Here is a 19015-nt window from a genome sequence, read left to right on the forward strand (position 1 = left end):
ATGCTAGGAAAAATGTTTCCTCTTTAAAGCCCATCACAGTGGCATAATAACAAGCCTTGAAATCTGTCTTCCCTATATCCCCAAATCACTCGATGGAAATGATTTTTATGTGCTGACTGTTGGTGTGCATACTAAAGCCATTTCTAACGAAAAGCTGTAAAACATACACCCATGTGCTGCTCTCTGCACACATGACTGCACAACCAGATTAGGCCACATGGCAGTAAAAGTGCTCCTGCCTGATCAAACAAGAGTTCCTGCAATTGTTACCGCAAGTGAAGCCACGCTGGTAGCAGAGCAAGGGTGGGAACAGCTCGAGTGCAGATAAGCCTTTACAGTAAATCAGCCATAACATGGTTTGGCTCCACGCCTAAGTAATAACTAACCAGTTTTATGTTAATTATTTGCTATCCTTCTACGTATAGCAATAGTTACAAGCTTTACTAAGCATAAATGACTGCAGTGCATAGTTGGCGTTCATAAAATCTCTACTTTTTTGACATACTGCATCACTTCCTAACTGACAGTTGTGAATAATTCCAGTTCTTTCCTTTTGCTCTGGCTTCTTCCTTGCAGCTTCTCATGAAGTAATAGAGGCAGTCATTCATTTGGATATTTCATTTTGTAGTTTCTGTGCATGTTATATGATAACTCACCCTTACACAATGACTGCAAAAGAGTCATTCTTTCTTGAGCACCCCAGTAAATCTGCTTCAGTCAGAATATATTCCCATATCTGGAACACAACCACCAAGTAGATGGGTTGCAAACGAGGGAGCCCCTCTCTATCCTTCTCTACCCATTTTGATCAAAAGTATCCAGTACCCAAATCATAATGCAACACTCCATCGGGGAAGCCAACCCAGTTCTTTGCGGGAGTGATTGAAAAACTGGTCCAGCTTTGAAAAGTCAGCAAATTATTTACCCCCAGGCTTACTTTTTTAAGCTGATAGACCAAAGGGCCAGCCTGCAGCAGCACTGGCAGGGACAGAGACAAATGTCAGAGAAACAAATACCAGCAGTTATCAGTGCCTTTAGTGGAGTCATGGTCTGAGACCTGTTTTCATCACAGAAAGATCACAGTAGGAACCCACTGGCTATGATGTATGCTCACTTCCACACAATTCCACCAAGGAACTCTCTGTCCCCTCCAAAATCTCAACTACAAAAGTCCTTTATGGGGACCTAAGTGCATAAACTTCTCTGAAGTGCTGGCAGAAGTGTTGCTTTAGGTCTTACCCGCTTGGTCTCCACCAGTAAGGATTTTGATTCTCCATCATGACTTGTCTATTCCTGCAGGGCTGGTGTACATCTGGAAGGGTTGTGTAGTTCTACACTACAGGTATGCCTGTCACCCCTGCAAGTGGGGCACACCAAAAGCTTCAGCCAGAAGTACAGGATTGCTGGCACGACTTTTGAGTCACTGCAGGTTTTTGTGGATGAAGGTAAAATGCTACTGAATCCCAAATACATACTCCTTCTAATAGTGGATATACACCTTGCAGAAGGCTGAATGGCTAACATGAAACCAAGATAGAAGAGAATTAGACCAAGGGACATAAGTTTTATTAAATTTGCAGCCTCCTCTGGGAAGCAATTTGTGCAGGTAATTTATTTAAATAAAGCAAACACCATTGGAATTTCACAAATAAATGATTCTCCCTTATCTGAGTGGAACACACACTCCTTCAATGATATTGTTACAGTGCAAGGAGATTGAAAAAAAAATCAAGTTTTAATTAAAATAAAATGTTATCAATGGAAGGCAAAGGAATCACAAAGTTTCTTCCAGATTACTCCAAAAAGTGCTGCTCTTGATAATGATGGGAAGAGCTCATTGTGGAAAAATGAAGTTGAGCAATTCAGAGGACATAAAATGGAATGGAATAGAAAAGGCTTTGAGTGAGGCTGGCAGCTTGATTAATAAAGTTATGTGCTAACAAATATTAGCACATATGTGGGCCCACCTAGGTGTTGAAGAGTTTGGATCGTGGAGTGATGGTTGACAACTTTGCTGCTGCCACAATGCACCTGTTTCCCTGTGAGCCTGGGTTCCCTATTAACAGCAGACACTGCTGTAGCATTAGAACACCAGCAAAACTGGAACAGAATAGGACTTTGGAGCAATTGTTCTACAATAAACTTTGGTTGTTTCTCTTTGGAGAAACATGGAGCAGTGGTGAATGCTCCAAGTTCTTATAAGTTTCAATGATAGAGCAGTTCTCAGGTTATGAAAATGAATCCCCTGGTGCACCAGCGGCAGATGACCACTGAGGCACACCAAATACACTTGAAAAATTGCTGTGTGCTGACCCCACCAGCCATTTTGTCATGAACTTTAACAACTACATACCAGAGCCTTTCAGCAAACTACATCACAAGAAGAAATAGGACAGAGAATTGAGCACATGTTGTGCTGTGGAAGGGGCAACACCAAGATCTAGAACTTGTATTACCCTACAAATAAAGACTCTGTAAAAAGGAAAAATAGGAAGAGTGTTTGGAAAGAGCCCAGTTCTTGCAGCCCTCATTTTTCTGAATGTTTTTATTTGCTTTATTCTATTTACAGCCTCTAGTTCTCCAATATGTGTGTCCAATAATGTTTCACCTTAGAGCTTCCTAGCTCTCAAATGCTGGAGCCAGGCGCTGGCTGCTTTCCAGCTGGCCTCTGCCCTAGTTACACTCAGTAATGCAGTGAGGGCTGTAGTATCAGTCCTTTTCGGGGCTAAACCGTGCCATGGACTTTTGATCATTAAAGGAAATGAACTTGGGATGACATAAAAAAAAGTAAATAAGACTTGTGTACAAGGACATTAAGATTACAAAGCAACAGTCTCAAAGGTTGGAAGATGCAGAGTGCAGAGCCGCTGCTTCAGTGATGTTTTTTGGCAGGAGTTTAAATGACAGCAAGAGGTGTGAGGCAATGAAGAATAAAATCCTGAGTATTTGGCTTTCAAGGAAATTTGCAAAAAACACTGTCACAACAGCCAAGATTTACACGTCTTCCAAGAAAGAATTACTTTTTTATGAGAAAGTAATCATTCCCTGCACTGCTGAGCTAATGATGTATAAAATAAGTCCGACAAGCCCAAATCCCACAGTGACACTAGACAACAGACAAGAAAAAAGGGAATCCAAACAAACTATGGGTGACCAAAAAACAACTCGAAGCAGATCACCAGCAATAAATCGTAACATGACATTGAAGCTGGGCTCATCTTACAAAGAGCAAAGAGTAGAGAGAGTATTGCTAAGGGCAGATGGCAGTGCTTTTCCCGGTGATATAAACACAGATGAATGCATATCACTTCTGAGTACTGTATATGGCTCTGCCTATCTCAACAGCATAAATAACTGGGAAGAACTTTTAACACATTTCTAGGGATTGAGTTCTAATTGTTCTGTGGTATACAACCATTGGTTGCATCTAATTATTTTTAACATGGCTATGGCTTCAAATATTCCACATTGCAGAAATTATGAAGTTCAGCTGGAAGTGTTTTACCTGCCAAGATCTGAATTTCATGTTATCCTGCAGTAGCTGGTGGCAAAACAAACCTACTGCAGCATAACAGGAGGTTATGTCCTTTACACAGTTATATTTAATCTCTCCTGATGCTTATCTGAGTTGTAGCCGAGTACAAGGAAAAACAATTCTGCATTCAAATTCTTGTAAGTGCAAAGAGTAATGGCAACAGCCATAAGCATAGTGCATAACTCTTGCATCTGCCTGTCCAAGGAACCAAGGATTTTTTGATGTTTTGCATGTAGTTTATTCTTTGTTCAAGTATTTTCCACAAAAGTTGTGTGGGAAAATCCATGAAAATCAGGAAATCTGCCTCTTTATAAGAAGTCCTGGAAGAAATGTGAGCTTGATCATACTTAAGATATGATCACATGCATAAAATTAACAAACTAAAAACTACAACGTATATTCTTTCTCTTATATAACTTCCTTAAAATTCCTTTTGGGATATCTGTAGCAATAAGATCTAAAAAAATCAGACTGTAGAGTGACTTGCCAAAAAAGTATGTCCACACCATTATGCATGCATTTTTTTATACTATTTATAGGTACATTTGTTTGTAAACCTTTTAAAATGTTCTTTCGACTTCTTGAGATTTACTTACACCATTACATGCTTCTGTTGCACAAAGCTGACATATCCAGATGGCAAATATAAACATCAAAAGATGGACTGCCACTCGAAGACATGTGGGAAACATTTGCCAAAGCTAAATATGGTCTTAAAAGAATTTCAATATTAGTGTAAAAGTTCTTCTGAACATGCCATTAATAGTTGTGCAATAGATCTAGCTGACACATTGGAGGTGGTGAGCTGCACTCAAATACTTTGCTACCCACAAAATGGCACTTACTTCAGGATTGTTCCATACTCAGGAAATAATACAGTAAATCAAACTAACAAATTACACAAACTATGCTTTAAAAAGGAGTACATACTAAATAGTACACAAGAAACATGCACATGTGCATGGTGAAAGAAGAGTCTACAGGACTCAGCTTTTTTGCTGAATGAATATTGAAGAGTTTTACAGTTTTTCAGCATTTCATTTTATGTAATCAGGTAACTGGAACTACAAATTCAACCTGAGGACTGACATTTTTACATTACAGTGACATTTTTGTTGCTACAAACAGTAATATATACACAACAGATCAGTAAAGAGGGACAATGCTTTCCATCATACTTGGCTTTGTTTTGTGATCAGAATGAGAAACTATGTGCATGATGGGTTTTTTTTACAAGCACTATTATCCTCCTTTATATATTGGCAGGAGTGGGAGGGGTTCTGCTAAAATCTATTACACATTTTGTCTTGGCTATAATAAGAGAAGGCATCCATTGGGCACTGGGCAATTCAAAGAGCCAAGGACAAAAGAGAGAGTTCACTCATAGTGGACAATCAGTTCAAACTCTGACACACTTTCCAAGCAGAAAATGTATCATAAGTAAAATATTTTACAATTTCACAATCTGTTTTCTCAGACAGAGAAGTCCAAAAAGTTTACTAATCCCTTACACCAACCACAACAGAGATAGATCTTTGTGGTTACTGGTCCTTGCCTCTGACAGCACTTCTGCAAGTCATATGCTTGCATATAGAATTGCGCTTTTTGTGGAGACTTGACTGCATGCAAACCCCCAGTGCAACACTGAGACTACCCATGAAGACCATGCCTTAAGGTGCTTTGGTCCAAGTCTAAATACAGGCACTCTTAAGGTTTTTTTTATCCCCAACATAACCTATGTTTTGTTGCCAGCATGGAAGAAATTCTTTTTCCTTTTTATTCCTAAATCATAGTAAAAGCAATGGATTTTGAAGGTCTGTAATGTGAGCTAATGTCTATATTGAGCACGCCTGCATGGCTCCATTCTGCAAAGGAGATCTGTGATACCAGTAAGCCCTAGTAACTGCACTGCTGTTGTAGTAGTGTCTTCGCTGCCATGCTTGTCTACGCTACAAGACTGAATTTTGGATAACCATCGTGTCCTATACAAACCCACAATGCCATGCTACAATTTCTATGTGTTAATTTATTCCCTCAGCAGATTGTTTTCTGGGAAAAACACTGAACCCACTAGTGTAGCTGCCACACAGAGCACCTTCTTTAATCAAAAAGCACAGAGGAATTGCAGGCACTGATCAGTTCAAGGAACATGAGCCATTGAGACCACTCCAAATGTAGTTTCTTGAAAGACTGGCTCCAGCAACCACGTGGGTCAAGCTCCTGCCCTATGACCTCCAGTTACTCACTCCTGGGGTTACACCACAGCTCATCACCTCTGCTCTTGCGTCAGAAGTTATGTACCTTGAGCCACAGCCCAGTTTATAGTCTACCTCTGCAGAGATTGATTTCACAGACCCACCTGAAGAGGTGATGAATTTCAGCACAAAGGAAAAGCAGTCAGCCAGGTCTGGAGCATGGCAGCCACTGTTTGAAAGAGCTTCACTACCAAAGTCAGTGTACTGGGGAGACTTCTCCCCAGTCAGGTTTATGATTCGATTAAACCAGACTTAATAGCTGAAAGAAGTCCCACTCCCTCTCCTGCCTGCCAGCCATGCTTTCTGCAAGGTCTTTGCTAGTGATGTACATTAAACCATAAATATTCCAGAGCAGAAAGCTAAACTGATGTACAACTCAATGCTTTTGTGCAGGCCTAGTTTTCTAGTGTCTGGACCCTCTGATCTGACTGCCTGTGGCTCCAAAGAGCACCAGAGACAGCACAAGGGATGTGTTAGAAACACAGAAAGGGGAGCAGGTGGGGAAAAACTTTCAAAGGCAGCTTGGCATTACGTTGGCTAAGTCAGGTTTGGTCATTATCAAATGTCATCTCCACAATGAGGTGCCATCCAGACTACCCACAAGTTACACAAGTCACCTTGCAACACCAACACCCCTGCAAAAGCTGGGATACCTCAGCACAAGAAAAATTCATGTGGTCACTCCCTTGTGCCTGTCATTTTCAAGGGATTTCTTATAGAGCAATGCAACCAACTTCCTCTTTTGGTATCTCAGAAGAGGTTTTCTTTTGGGATTTTGGGACTGCACTGTTCTTTCAGAATTATTTTGTGAAGGGAGATGAATTTAGATTCACATTATTTTCAAGAAATTATTTCAGTTTCAGTATATCCTACCTACTTCAGTTGCAGAGCCTTCAATGAGCACAGCACAGAGAGTGAATGATGTCAGCAGTGATAATGAGCACATATGGGAATCCCAGGAAAACTTTAATCATCATCATTAACATTTTATTTTCTACGGTGCAATTCCTACTCCGATGTACCACAATTTGCTGTAGCAGACTGCAATGCCCAGTGCTGATAAATATGAAGAGTAGGAAAACCATGAAGAAAGAAAGTAATCACTAAGCTGGAACTGCCATAGTTGTTTTGATATATTTTTTTAATTGCTGTGAGAGTGTCTTTCAAGTCAGGCGTGATTCTGAAGTAGAAAAAAGGTAGACTCAAGCATGTAGACAGACGATACCTAGTTTCCCTGGTTCCTGGCTTTGTTGCTCATTTATAAGTTTGTGTGCTCACAAACCATGTTGCAACTTCTGGTTTTAGTACTGTTTTGCCCAATTTATTATCTCATTCAAATGAACGTTAAAGGAAAGTAATAAAACCCACCAGGCTGCAACACCAACGAATTTCGGTAAATGCGGTGGAGAGTTTTCTTATTGCAGCTTGACATTCAGTAAGAAACACAAACTTTAAGTAGGGACCATTTGGAAATGGATCATGAACGTAAATTTGTGATAACAGTAAAGGAGGGAACTTCTAAAATATATGAACTCATGATGCCAATGGTACATAATCTAAGTGATGACTTCCCAGCTGAAGATGTATTTTATAGGAAAATTATGGTGAAAGTTAGCAATATCAAGTTCTTTATAAAGTGGTTCAGTAACTGAAAAGAGGTTTCTTTCTTGGACAAATTGTTTTGGAAATGTCGGCCTTAGGGGTCCTATTGTCCTTGCTAAAATAGCATAGTGCAAGCAGAACTACTTTATACAGTTTAAAATCAATTTTGCAATCAAGAATTCTGTTTATAAGCTCTTTGAACTCAATTTCACTGCAAAGTAAACCTGAGTTGTAAGTTATTCCAGTTATAAATGGAATCCTTTCTACACAAAAAATATGAAACCCAAGCCTGTGGTTGCTTTTGGTTTGAGGCAGCAAGTTCAACAGGAGGATAAAGGTTGATACTGAAGGGTCTGCCTTGTCAGCTACTCTGAGGACATTTTTCCACCACTTGAATGGTGTTACTCTTCCAGTGCCTTTCCATTCCTCCTTCCTTATTGCCAGAGGCCTCCCGCTCATGCCTGCCACAGAATGAAGAGCACTGCTAACTTGTGGTACCGCTATGAACCTTTAAGGCTGACAGAAATCCTGGGGCATGATTTTATGCTGTGAAGTTTTTTTAAGGGTAGAACCTACTTTTAGTGCTCCTATTTCAACATCCTTCCTCAGTCCTGCCCTCCTCTGCCTCTGCATTGCTCATTTCTGCTGATCCAGTATTTTTAGAGTCCTGAAAAAGATACATTTCCAAAGAACAGCTCAGTGGCTCCTAGTGTGGCACAACACACCTGTCCAGCACAACAATGAGGGCTGCAACAAGGGCATGGCAGTGGGCATGCAGGCTCAGAAAGCTTAAAACACTATTTTTACAAAACATGTGGCATTGTGCAGCTCTGGCAACTACAGGAGACACAAGGGAAGGTATAAAGACACACTCCAGGGACAGAGGCTGCAAATGCCCCTTCGTAAACTAGCAAGAGGCTTGAGGCAGCTACTGCAAGAGCACGTGGAACACTTCTAAATCCCCCCAAAATGCAGCCAGTGCTCAGGGAGTTATTGGGGAAGGCTAGTTGTAATTTTCCTGACAAAAGACCCTACTTGAATCCCCATGACTCACTCCTTTGAAATACAGTCACATCTTTCAGCAAAAAAAATGTAACACAGAAATCAAAATGTCCAGTGGCAATCATAGTTGCCTTGTAGCAGGTAGTGTGGGGAAGAGGAAACACAGAGTGAGACAGGAAATAGTTATTGCTATTTGGCTCCAAAGTGTAGAAAACTTTCTTCATAATGGGCAGGAATTTTGGTTTACTGCTCTTAGTTTAAGAGATGCCATACAGAAGAAAGGGGGAATTATTCCAAAGTGTTGAATGTTTTCAAAGGTAGAAGAGCACATTTATCTAAAACAACAGTGGGAGTCCAAGAAGAACAATTCAGATCATGCAAAAAAGCAGTCGCCCCCCTACGGATTTACCTGTAAATCTTCATTCCAGTGATGAAGAATCCACTCAATCTGAGCACACCCTCCAACCTCTCACTGAAATGGTTGAAAGAGCTTCTCCCTGCCACTTTCTGCACTGCTCAGTTTTCCTGCTTCAGGGGCAACTCAGTCTGCTCCTCTGCCGCTACAGAACTGCCACAAATCCAAGTTTTGCTACAAAGGAAAATCAAAATTCAGGTTAACTGTGTGCTTCTCAGTCTGCTCAAAACTAACAGAAACAGTTCTTCAGATACATAAACAACAAGAAGAAAGAAGAAAGAAAATACTGTCTCACTGATAAGAGAGGTGAATTTGTCACTGACATTGCTGAAAAGGCAGAGGTTCTCAACACTTCCTTCACTTCTGTCTTCACCAATACTGCTGGGCCCCCAGTCATGGAGACAAAAAAATCCAGGCTGAAAAAAGCCTTCACCAGCAGAAATCCGGAAGTCATTATCCCACTCTGCTCAGTGCTTATCAGGCCACACTGGAATTCTGTGTTCAGTTTTGGTCCCTGATGTGCAGAAAAGATGTGGACAGGCTGGAGAAGGTCCAGAGAAGAGCCACAATGATGACCAAATGACTGGGAAGCCTGTGACAGGGGGAAAGGCTGAGAGAATTGTGTTTGTTCAGCCTTGAGAAAAGAACGCTTGGGGGAGACCTCCTCATCGTGTCCCACTATTTGTTGGATGGTTACAGAGAAGATGGAGACTCCCTTCTTACAAGAAGTCACATGAAAAAAACAGAGGGCATTGGGTACAAGTTACTCCTGGGGAAGTTACAGCTACTCACACAAGAAAAACTCTTCACAATGAGAACAATCGGAATAATCTCCCCAGGGAAGTGGTGGATTCCCCAATGCAGTACACTCCTGAGATTTGGCTGCCAATGTGCTGGGCCATCTTATCTAGACTTTTACCAAGAAAGGCTGGATGAAATGTTCCTTGAGATCAGTTCTTTCCAACCTGTATTCTATGACTGTATAATTTAAAATCATGGCCAGTTTGTGTGTGTGCCCCGGCTGTGAACTGTGGTGGTTCAGCAGGACCCTGGAGAAAGGAAAATTGAATGAGGCAGGAACATTCTCCATGTCTCTTACTGTGAGCCAAAGATTTTTTGTACAAAGTCTTGAGAACCCTACACCAGAAGGAGGTAAGTGACATGACCTGTGGTACTTACTCTAAATTATGCATGTATAATAGCACCCAAGGATATCATGAAATCTATTATGATGAACATTATATGCTGAAAGATTTGCAACATAAAAGGCTGTTTCTCATTATCCACTGAGGGTGAATTTAGCCCTAAACAAAATATACAGGAAAACACAGTTGTTAATGTGATGGGAATTATTACTGTGTAATAATTTATGGGTGTTGTTTGTTGACTTTGCTATTGGGAAATTCACTATCTAAATATATAGGCTTGATTTTTAAAAGAGAAAATCAGGCTTACCTAATAGATGGTTGGGAGATAAAATATGCAGATAAAGGAACAAAGACCCCCAAACCCCTCAAAATAAGCCACTTCTTCACACTCTGACCAGCAGGTTGAGGAAGGTGATTCTGCCACTCTACTCCACTCTTGTGAGATCCCACCTAGAGTACGGCATCCAGCTCTGGGTCCTCCCAGCACAAGAAAGATGTAGACCTGTTGAAGCGAGTTCAGAGGTGGCTCATAAACATGACTGGTGGGCTAGAGTACCTCTCCTCTGAGGACAGGCTGTGAGAGTTGCCTTCCAGTACCTCAAGGTGGCCTAAAAAGAGGCTGGAGACAGACTTTTGACCAGGGTATGTAGTGACAGGACAAGGGGGGATAGCTTTAAACTGAAAGAGCGTAGGTTTAGGTTGGATACTAGGAAGAAATTCTTTACTGTGAGGGTGATGAGACACTGGCACAGGCTGCCCAGAGAAGTTGTGGATGCCCTATCCCTGGAAGTGTTCAAGGCCAGGTTGCATGGAACTCTGAGCAACCACATCTACTGTGTTCCTGCCCACAGTAGGGGGACTGGAATGAGATGATCTTTAAGGTCCATTCCAAGCCAAACCACTACGTGATTCTATAAAACGTGTTTCAATATTTTAAAAGTTACTGGAGAAAAAAAAAAAAAGAATAAAAAGACTGTAAGCAGATCAAAAGGACTCTTAGGTAAAACAGAAAGGAGCACGTGCAGTGGAATCAGGCTGTCATGGACACAATATTTTTGAAGAGAAGGAAAGGTGTTTCAAGAAGCTAGATCTATCTGTCTTGTTCTAAAGGGCTAATAAGTCTTGAGAAAAATGAATATGCAATTTGTTGGTTTTAAAATCTTTTACTAATCTCTCTCACAGAGAAAAATGGCAGAGATTAAATATCATACTGAGTACTACAAGTGAACATCACAGTGCTCTGCAGGATTAGATTAAGGAGGAAAACTGAGGAATTCACAATGAGATGAGTAATACTGCTAAAAAAAAAAAAAGAAAAAAAAAAAGAAAAAAGTGAGCTGTGGTCAGGGAGCAAAAAGAAGGAAATGTGACCACATCTATAACCACCGTAGCTGCCCTGAGAGGTTTCTTACCTGAAGGTTGATCATGCTTCTGTGAGGAGCAAATCCAGGGCCTAAATTGTGCTAACAGCACAGTTCAGACTCAAAACAAGAAGGAGCTGTCAGATCTCAGGTGGTGCCTGGTCTACATTTTTCTTTTTGAGTTACAGTCAACTTTTTCAAATGGCTTAATGTCAAAAGTATGCTTGAAGGAGGAATTTCAATGAGGAAAGCTGGCAGTCCTGCCCAGGTTCCATTGATTCAGTGGAATTGGCTGCACTCCTTGTGGGACAAGTGCTCCGTTAATTTTAGACAAGTCTACTTCAAATATAATTAGACAGGAGGCTTTTTTTTTTTTTTCTCTTTTTTGCCCTACATGCTGAGTGAGACGCATTACTTGTAATCATTATATACTAGTTTATTGATCGTGGCTTTTCAGTATTCACTGTAGATAGGCTTGTTTGAACAGAACTTTCAAGAGACATGTCTGGTTAACAAACAAATACCAATTGAAGGAATAGAAACAAGCACAGGGATTTTGCCAGAAATGTGCAGGGTATTTTGACAAAAGGTAAAAGGGCTTTTCTCTTGAATCTGGTATTTTTTAAGAGATGCTCCTAAAGTCCATTTAATGACATTTTAGGAGTGGTTCAATACACTGTTTTCATCTCTTCTTCCTTTATTTCAATATTTGAAAAGATTGAACAAATGGAAATTATTCTCAGGAGTTGCCTATATGGAAAACCTATGAGAACCCACACAATGGATTACACTGGCTCATTACTTATAATATAGGTGGTTACCATTAAAATGTATTCCAGTTATTAGGAAAGCTGGAAGTGAGTCAATTATTTGAATAAACAAACAAAGGCTTGGTTGCCCCGTAGTTTAGTGCATCCCTGAGACGTCTGTAGGCTCCTTTCCCACGCCTCCTGTCTCATTCCTAAACTAGCAGAGGCTGTTGTGCAAGGCAACCTGGCAGCTCCTAATGAACAGGTAGCTCAGTGCACTCCTCAGAAGCAATTTCTGCACACTGTCCACTTCTGCACATTTGCTGCAGGTACAGGGCATCAACTGCATCTTGTGTGTCACAGGAGGAAGAGGTTTTGCAGCTTAGGGAAAGAGAAGGATCAGCTTATCGGGCCAAAGGAATGTTACTGTGGTCCCTTCAAAGGGGCCCTGTGTTCTGATTGCTTGGACAAGCTGAAATACAGCAGTTTGGAGTGTCAGACACTAGAAGAAGGTGAGAAGACAGAAGAAGGTGCCGGCTTTTTGCTTTACCCAAAAGACTGGAGTGGGTTTTTTGTGTCTAAAAGATATAAGAAACAGTGATAACTTGAGCGAAAAGAAGTAACTCAGCTCCACAACTGACAGTGTCGTTCCCAGCCTTGTTAGGAAGCAGTACCCCTACATGCAAATTCTTAGGTAATTGAATGTGGATAAACAGAAACAACACATGAAACAAACAAATCCCAAACATCCACTGGGACAAAGTATGCATATTTCAATTCCTTAAGAATGAAAGTCTGTATTTTCTAAAAAAACAGATGTTTCCTGTTTCCATTAAGGTCTCAGACTGGGCATCCCAAACCATATAAAGATGTTGGTCAGCAGGTTTATACTTACCCTGGGAATCAAGGTAAGATTCATGACACTGCTGCTTATTAAAGCTCTTGTTTTAATGTGCTTGGCTTTTGCAAGTTATGACACAGTAAATACATTTGTGTCACTTAGCAACCTCAGTTGTTTCAAAAGGAATGTCTTTTGGTCTTGGAAATCTATTATAAATGCAGATTACAAAACAATTATTGGGGAATCTAAACTTGTCTTATTTGGATGGTGTTCTGGCCCTTCCCCATTCTGCATTTGAAGTGTGCACAGGAAATTAATTTACTTTGCACAAGCATCCTTCATTGACACTATTGTTATGAAGAGAAGCTCTGCATATTTAAAAAATATGACAGAAGTTTCTGCAGAAAATAAAGGATGTGAGAAACCCCTGGAGAAAGAAAGGACTGGAAAGGGCCTCCTAGTCACTGGGTTCACCCAGTTCAAAGCTGCCTTACTGTTTTGTAAACAACACTATAAATACTTTAACACTGTGATGCAACACTACATAGTCTCTATCATGAATTTATCAACCTGAATCATTTCTACACATGCCAAAGTCTGAGACCACAGATCATGCAGGTCCAGCAAAAGGACTTGGAATGTAAACACCTGAATAAATGAAGTATTATTAATAATTTTCACACTGACTGGGTTACAGGGCCTCCACAACAAATTAGAATGTATGCATGATCCTGAACACATACATGTAGTGAAAGGACTGAGATTACACTGAATTGAAGACTTCAAAGGATTTAAGGGTTTTCTTTCTTTGCCTTTAATAGGTTAAAAGCTCAGAATTCACATCCAGTTGTCCCTTTTGTCAGGATCACTACAAAAGGTAAAAATATATAAATTGACCTTTATATTCTGAAATTAAAATGTATCCTCAGGAAACACAATAAAATTCTGTCAAAATTTTATAGATGGACACATAATTAATATAATTAGTGCGTGTTTCTGAAATTCAGATTTTGTCCTCTGCTAGGAATATCTGAAAGACAAGTATTATTAAAAGCATCTTAAATACTGTTTTCTAAACAGCTGAACAGATAAAGTGAGAGTGCAAGTGAACAATAATCATAAAAAGGGACAGATAATTTTTCTCAACTGTAATGTCTTGCAAATAGAATGACTTAGACAACAAGTTGCTGTGAGAATTTTGGCAATCCTAGTAGAGAAGCAGACCATACACAGAAATGCATCTGGGAAAAAGATAATAGCACCAGTGGTCATGATCAAATTTCTGCTCAGAAAAATTCTGTCAGAGTTCAGAAAAACTTTGTCAACAGTTTTGCAACTCTTTTATTTTAAAAAGAACCTCCCTCTATCCTTAGTGTTCTATGCTTTGGGGTTTTGGGGATATTTTAAAATTGCAATTACTGTAGTAAACTGCTAAAGTAAAAGCAGTGCTGCAGAGCTCATCTCCAGTGGTAGAAGACCAAGTATGATAACCAGGCTGTGATTCTCCTAATTTTAAAGAGAATACAGTGAGTAAGCTATAGCTTACTCAGGACTTGGCCAAATAACCTCTCAGTGATGAGGCCTCAGCTTCTTTGGGGCTGACCTGGCCACCAACCCTGCCACTTACCCTCACAAACTCTGCATCAGGCCATCAGTGACACCCCCTTTATTGCAAAACCTACTGTTGAAGTTCTCATTTCTACAGAGAGGCTCTAGCAAACAGCTGCCTGTTCATGAACTGCTGTCGTATTTCTGCCAGGAACATCCGATAATGGCTGCAGACAGTTTAGATCTCCTCTAGCATGGATTGGGGTTTAACCCCAGAGAGGTCTCTGGATGCTGACAGACTGAGGTCCATTCCACAGATTTGATCATGATGTAAATTCATATTGAGCCCTCTGGTGCAGTTTTCAAACATAAACAAATTTCAAACAGTTTTCCACATAAACAAATCTTTGAGGGAAAACTGCAAATATAGGATATACTAGTCTTCTCCAGCATTTCAGCTCTTTTTTCAACATCCAGTGAAAAGAGCAGATAGTACCAAAGTAATGGCTGAGGTTCCCAATTCCTCTAGGAAGAGATAATCTCAAACACCCTTCTCCTGAAAGTCCACAAATCTCATTTTGTTCAGCTGGTATATCTATTAATCCTGAGCAGTAGCATTCAGTGTAAACATTTGCAGTACATTTAGTCCTAAAACCCTCAGCAGATACTCAGTCCATTGTCAATCAGTCATCACTAAAATTTTGCATTTAAAAAGATCTGAGGACATCAGGATTCTGCTAATGACTGTGCTCTGAGCTCCCTATCTGTGACACTGATCAGCACGACCCTGCAAGCTTTTCCCAGCACTGCCGTTGGTTAGGGATGCAATGAAGCACGATTTGCGATTATCATTCCCAGGCTCATGAAAGCCCCAGGTGTAGATGTAATCACAAGCAGCACTGAGCTTTTGCTGGTATAGCTTATTTTGCTTTTGTGGGAGAAGAAAAGGCTGGAATAAGCTGTACTGGTTTATTGCAGTTTTGCTTGTATAGAATACCAGATTACCTACTCAGAAGTGATCTGAATATAGATCTCCCTTGGAGCTGAAGAAGATCCATCCACTGCATCTATGTAGGCCAGCTTCTATTGCTTTTGAATAGATACTGCATAAATAAGGAATAAAGGTGAAAGTATTTTCTTAAAAATATTTGGGGGCGGGCAGGGGGCAACAAAATCTCACTTTTCATCATCTCTAGAAAAATGTGATCTGAGTTTTAATTGACAGTTACCAAAAAGGTGATGAAAATAAGAAAGTATCGATACCTTAAGTATGCACTTGAATAAATAATATGCAATTAGGAAGCATGATTTATGCCCAGCTCATATAAACCCAGGCAGGGGATGTAGCAATGGGCTTGGACACCTAGGCTGGAGTGACCAGTAGTATGTGCAGATAGCGGGCACGTTCACAAACACGGGCATTTATGCACAGGGTGTCTTGCTCTGTACAGCAAGTGGAAGTAGCTCAGGAGAACATGAGGACAAACGGACCAAAGGACATGCCCTCTCCTTTGCCAAGCGCTTACTGATTAATCAAGGGCACAATGGTGAGAGCAGTTACGTGTGTGAGTAACTTACACTTTACAAGCTGTTCCCAGCGGAGGCGACCGCATGGCCCGTCACGTGAATAAGCGTGTTCTGGACTATGTCCCCAGAGCTCCAACACCCAGAAAGCCTTATTTAATGCCCATCATAGAAATTTTAGCACCTGCTTGAAAGATGCAGTGACAGAAACAAGGGAAGGAATGGGACTGGGACACGAAGAGACAGGGCAGAGCATTGGCGCAGGTGACGAAGTAAACCCCAGGCTGAGAGAAATCCCGACAAAACACCTGCACAGAGTTGCTTCACGTCTGCTAATTCTAGTGATGCAAAATAAGGCTCCTAAGGCATTTCTATGTCAAGGAACTAAGCCCCAAACCAATGCTCTGCCGGGCGCGAGCACACAGCGGGCATAGCAATAGGGCAGAGACGACCGCCGAGCGCGAACCAAGCGGTCAGAGCCGAGCGCTGCGGTACGAACGCGCCGCGACCCCAGCACGGAACCTTGCGAGAGACTGTGCTAATGGGGACCGCAACGGCGATGCCGCTCCCGCAGAGGCCGGCGCGGGCCGGTCGCGCTCCGCCGGGAAGCGTCAGCTCCCGCTTCCAGGCGCGCGGGGCCGCGGGAGAGCCGCACGCGCGCAACCGCCGGGCGCTCACGGGGGCACCGGCGCCCCGCACCGGCGGCCCGCGGGCCGTTAACGGCGGGGCCCGAGCGGCAGCGGCCGAGCCGGCACCGGGCGGTCACCGGGCGCCGCTCGCCCGCCACGCCGGGCCCCGTGCGCCCTCCAACCGTTCGCGGGGCGGTGCGAGACCCTCGGCCGCGCCGCCCGCCCCGCCCCCTGCTGCCAATCACCGCTGCCCCGCCCCCGAGACCCGAGGTGCGGGGTTTGAAAGCGGACCGGTCCACGCGGTGCGCAGACCGGGGGGGAAGGAGACGGTGACGGGGAGCGTCGCGCTCGGTGGTCGCGGGGCGGGCTCGCCCGGCCGGCGGCGCTCGCCGGCGGAGGCCCCCCCCGCGCTGTTGGCCGAGCCCTCCCCGCGCGGGGCGCCGGCCCCGGGAGCGGCCGGCGAGCGGTTGGTCCGGAGGGCCGCCCCCCTCTCCCCCCGGCCGGCGCAGTGGGAGGCGCCCGGGCGCGCGCGTCACCCATTGTTTACAAACCAACGCCAGCGGGCCGAGCTCCAGCCGCGACCGCAGCGCCGGAGCCGCGTGTGCTCGCGCGCGCGCGGGGCGGCGGGCGGGCGGCGGCCCCGGTCCCGCTGCGGCGGCTGCGGCACGGCGGGGACCCGGCAGAGATGCCGTGCCGCCCGGGCGAGCGCTTCCTGCTGCTGGAGCGCCCGGTCGCCGTGGGACAGGCGGGCTCCAAGGAGGTGGACGCGCTGGTGGCCAAGCTGGGCGAGGTGCTGCAGCTGAGCGCCCAGCGGGCGCCGCCGCCGCCCCGCGCCCCCAAGCACCTGGGGCCGGGCAGCGCCCGCGACCGCGCCGCCCCCTACTCCCCGCGGTGCTGCAGCGGCGGCGGGGCCGGGGCCGGGCTGCTGGCGCCGCGGGGACCGGCCCCGCCGCAAGCTCACTCGCAACACGTTGAGGCTCCGCGGCCGGACCGGAGCGGCCAGCAGCGGGTGACCAAGCAGCTGTGCGGACGGGGCTGGCTGCGGAGCGCCGCCCGCCGGAGGAAGCAGCCTCCGCCGGGGCCGGGCGACGGGCCGGCGGAGGAGGAGGACCCGCACCGGCTCCTGCAGCAGCTCATCCTTTCCGGCAACCTCATCAAAGAAGCCGTCCGGCGGCTGCAGCTGGCGGCGGCGGCGGCGGCAGCAGCGGCATCCGCGGCCTCCAGCGGCAGCGCCTCGGCGGGGAGCGGCGGCGCGGACGGCGAGGCGGCGGCGGCGCAGCCCCTGCAGTAGCCGGCGGGGACGAGCGGCGGCGGTGACCGGGGCGAAGGAGCGCGGCCGCAGGCGGCGGCGGGGCCCCCGCCGGGCGGGCTGCGGGAGCGCGGTGCGGGCTCCGCCAGGATGTAAGTGTATCCCGGCGGCGGGGCCCCCCGGGCCGGTGCCGGTTGAGGCGGGGAGGGTGCCCAAACCCCCCCCGCCCCAAGGTCACCCGCGGCGCAGACCCCACGGAGCCCCAAGGCGGCGAGGCCGCGCACGCCGCCCGCCCCGAGCTGTTGTTGTGCCCCCGTCCCTCCTCTGCCTTTCCCGGGAGCTCCTCCTTCTCCTCCCCCCGCCGGGGCAGCACGGCCGGGGCCGCGGACCCCCCCGCCGCCGGTCCCCCGCTGCCGCGGAGCTCCTCCGTCTCCCAGGAGCCATTTGCAATAATCCTCGCTGACCCCGGCGGGAGGTGTTTCCTTTCCCCTCCCGGGCTGGTTTGGTTTTCTGTTGGGGGTTTATTTGTTGCTATTTTAACGTTTATTGTTATTATTTCTCGTTGTGACTGTATGAAGCAGTTTTTAAAAATGTGAATATCAAAGCTGTAAGGCAGCTGGACTTACAACAAATGAGTGAATGGAGCCTGAGATGCATTGTTCACATAAGGTAGCCGACACAAGTTTTTTCTACCAAAAAGAAAAATCCTGAATCCACCCTTCCCCGACAAACTCAATGGCTCAAGTACAAGATGCAGCTGTTGATTTTAAATATATGCACTTCGCACCGGAGCGTTTGAAATGTGTTCCTGATTTACAGGACTTACTGTCTTAATTAACCTGTCTGTATTGAATAAACGTGGTCTTGTTTTTATTTTTGGGTCTGTGTCTCATTGTTGAGGGGAAATGAATTCTGGTTCATGAGAACAAAACTGTGTAGGCACGTTCCCCCTTGATCTTCTTTCAGTTGTAAGATCTCCATTTTGCAAGCAAAAAAAAAAAAAAGAAATCCCCACAATCCGCATAGTCTGATGCAGTGGGACACCGGTTATTAATGCACGGAGATGCAACTGAGCCCCTTTGTTTGCCAGCAGCGTTCATTCGTAAGCCGTGAGACGCCCCTTCGAGCAGCCGAGAATAATGTGGCTGTTGGAATTT

General features: G+C 44.7%; 1 protein-coding gene across 1 annotated transcript; it reads left to right on the top strand.

Moving 5' to 3' along the window:
- The first annotated feature begins 16937 nt into the window (after window positions 1–16937).
- LOC136301551 (GSK-3-binding protein-like) lies at window positions 16938–18731 on the top strand. The gene has a single exon (XM_066204659.1). The coding sequence runs from the start codon at window positions 17295–17297 to the stop codon at window positions 17898–17900; it is 606 nt and encodes a 201-aa protein (XP_066060756.1). The 5' UTR covers window positions 16938–17294; the 3' UTR covers window positions 17901–18731.
- Window positions 18732–19015: the final 284 nt, after the last annotated feature.

Source organism: Chamaea fasciata, unplaced genomic scaffold (genome assembly GCF_029207755.1).
Source record: "Chamaea fasciata isolate MVZ Bird 193981 ecotype frontalis unplaced genomic scaffold, bChaFas1.0.hap1 SCAF_1, whole genome shotgun sequence".
NCBI lineage: Eukaryota > Metazoa > Chordata > Aves > Passeriformes > Sylviidae > Chamaea > Chamaea fasciata.

Coding starts and splice junctions, on each gene's coding strand:
- LOC136301551 (XM_066204659.1), top strand. CDS start 17,295: ATGCCGTGCCGCCCGGGCGAGCGCTTCCTGCTGCTGGAGCGCCCGGTC.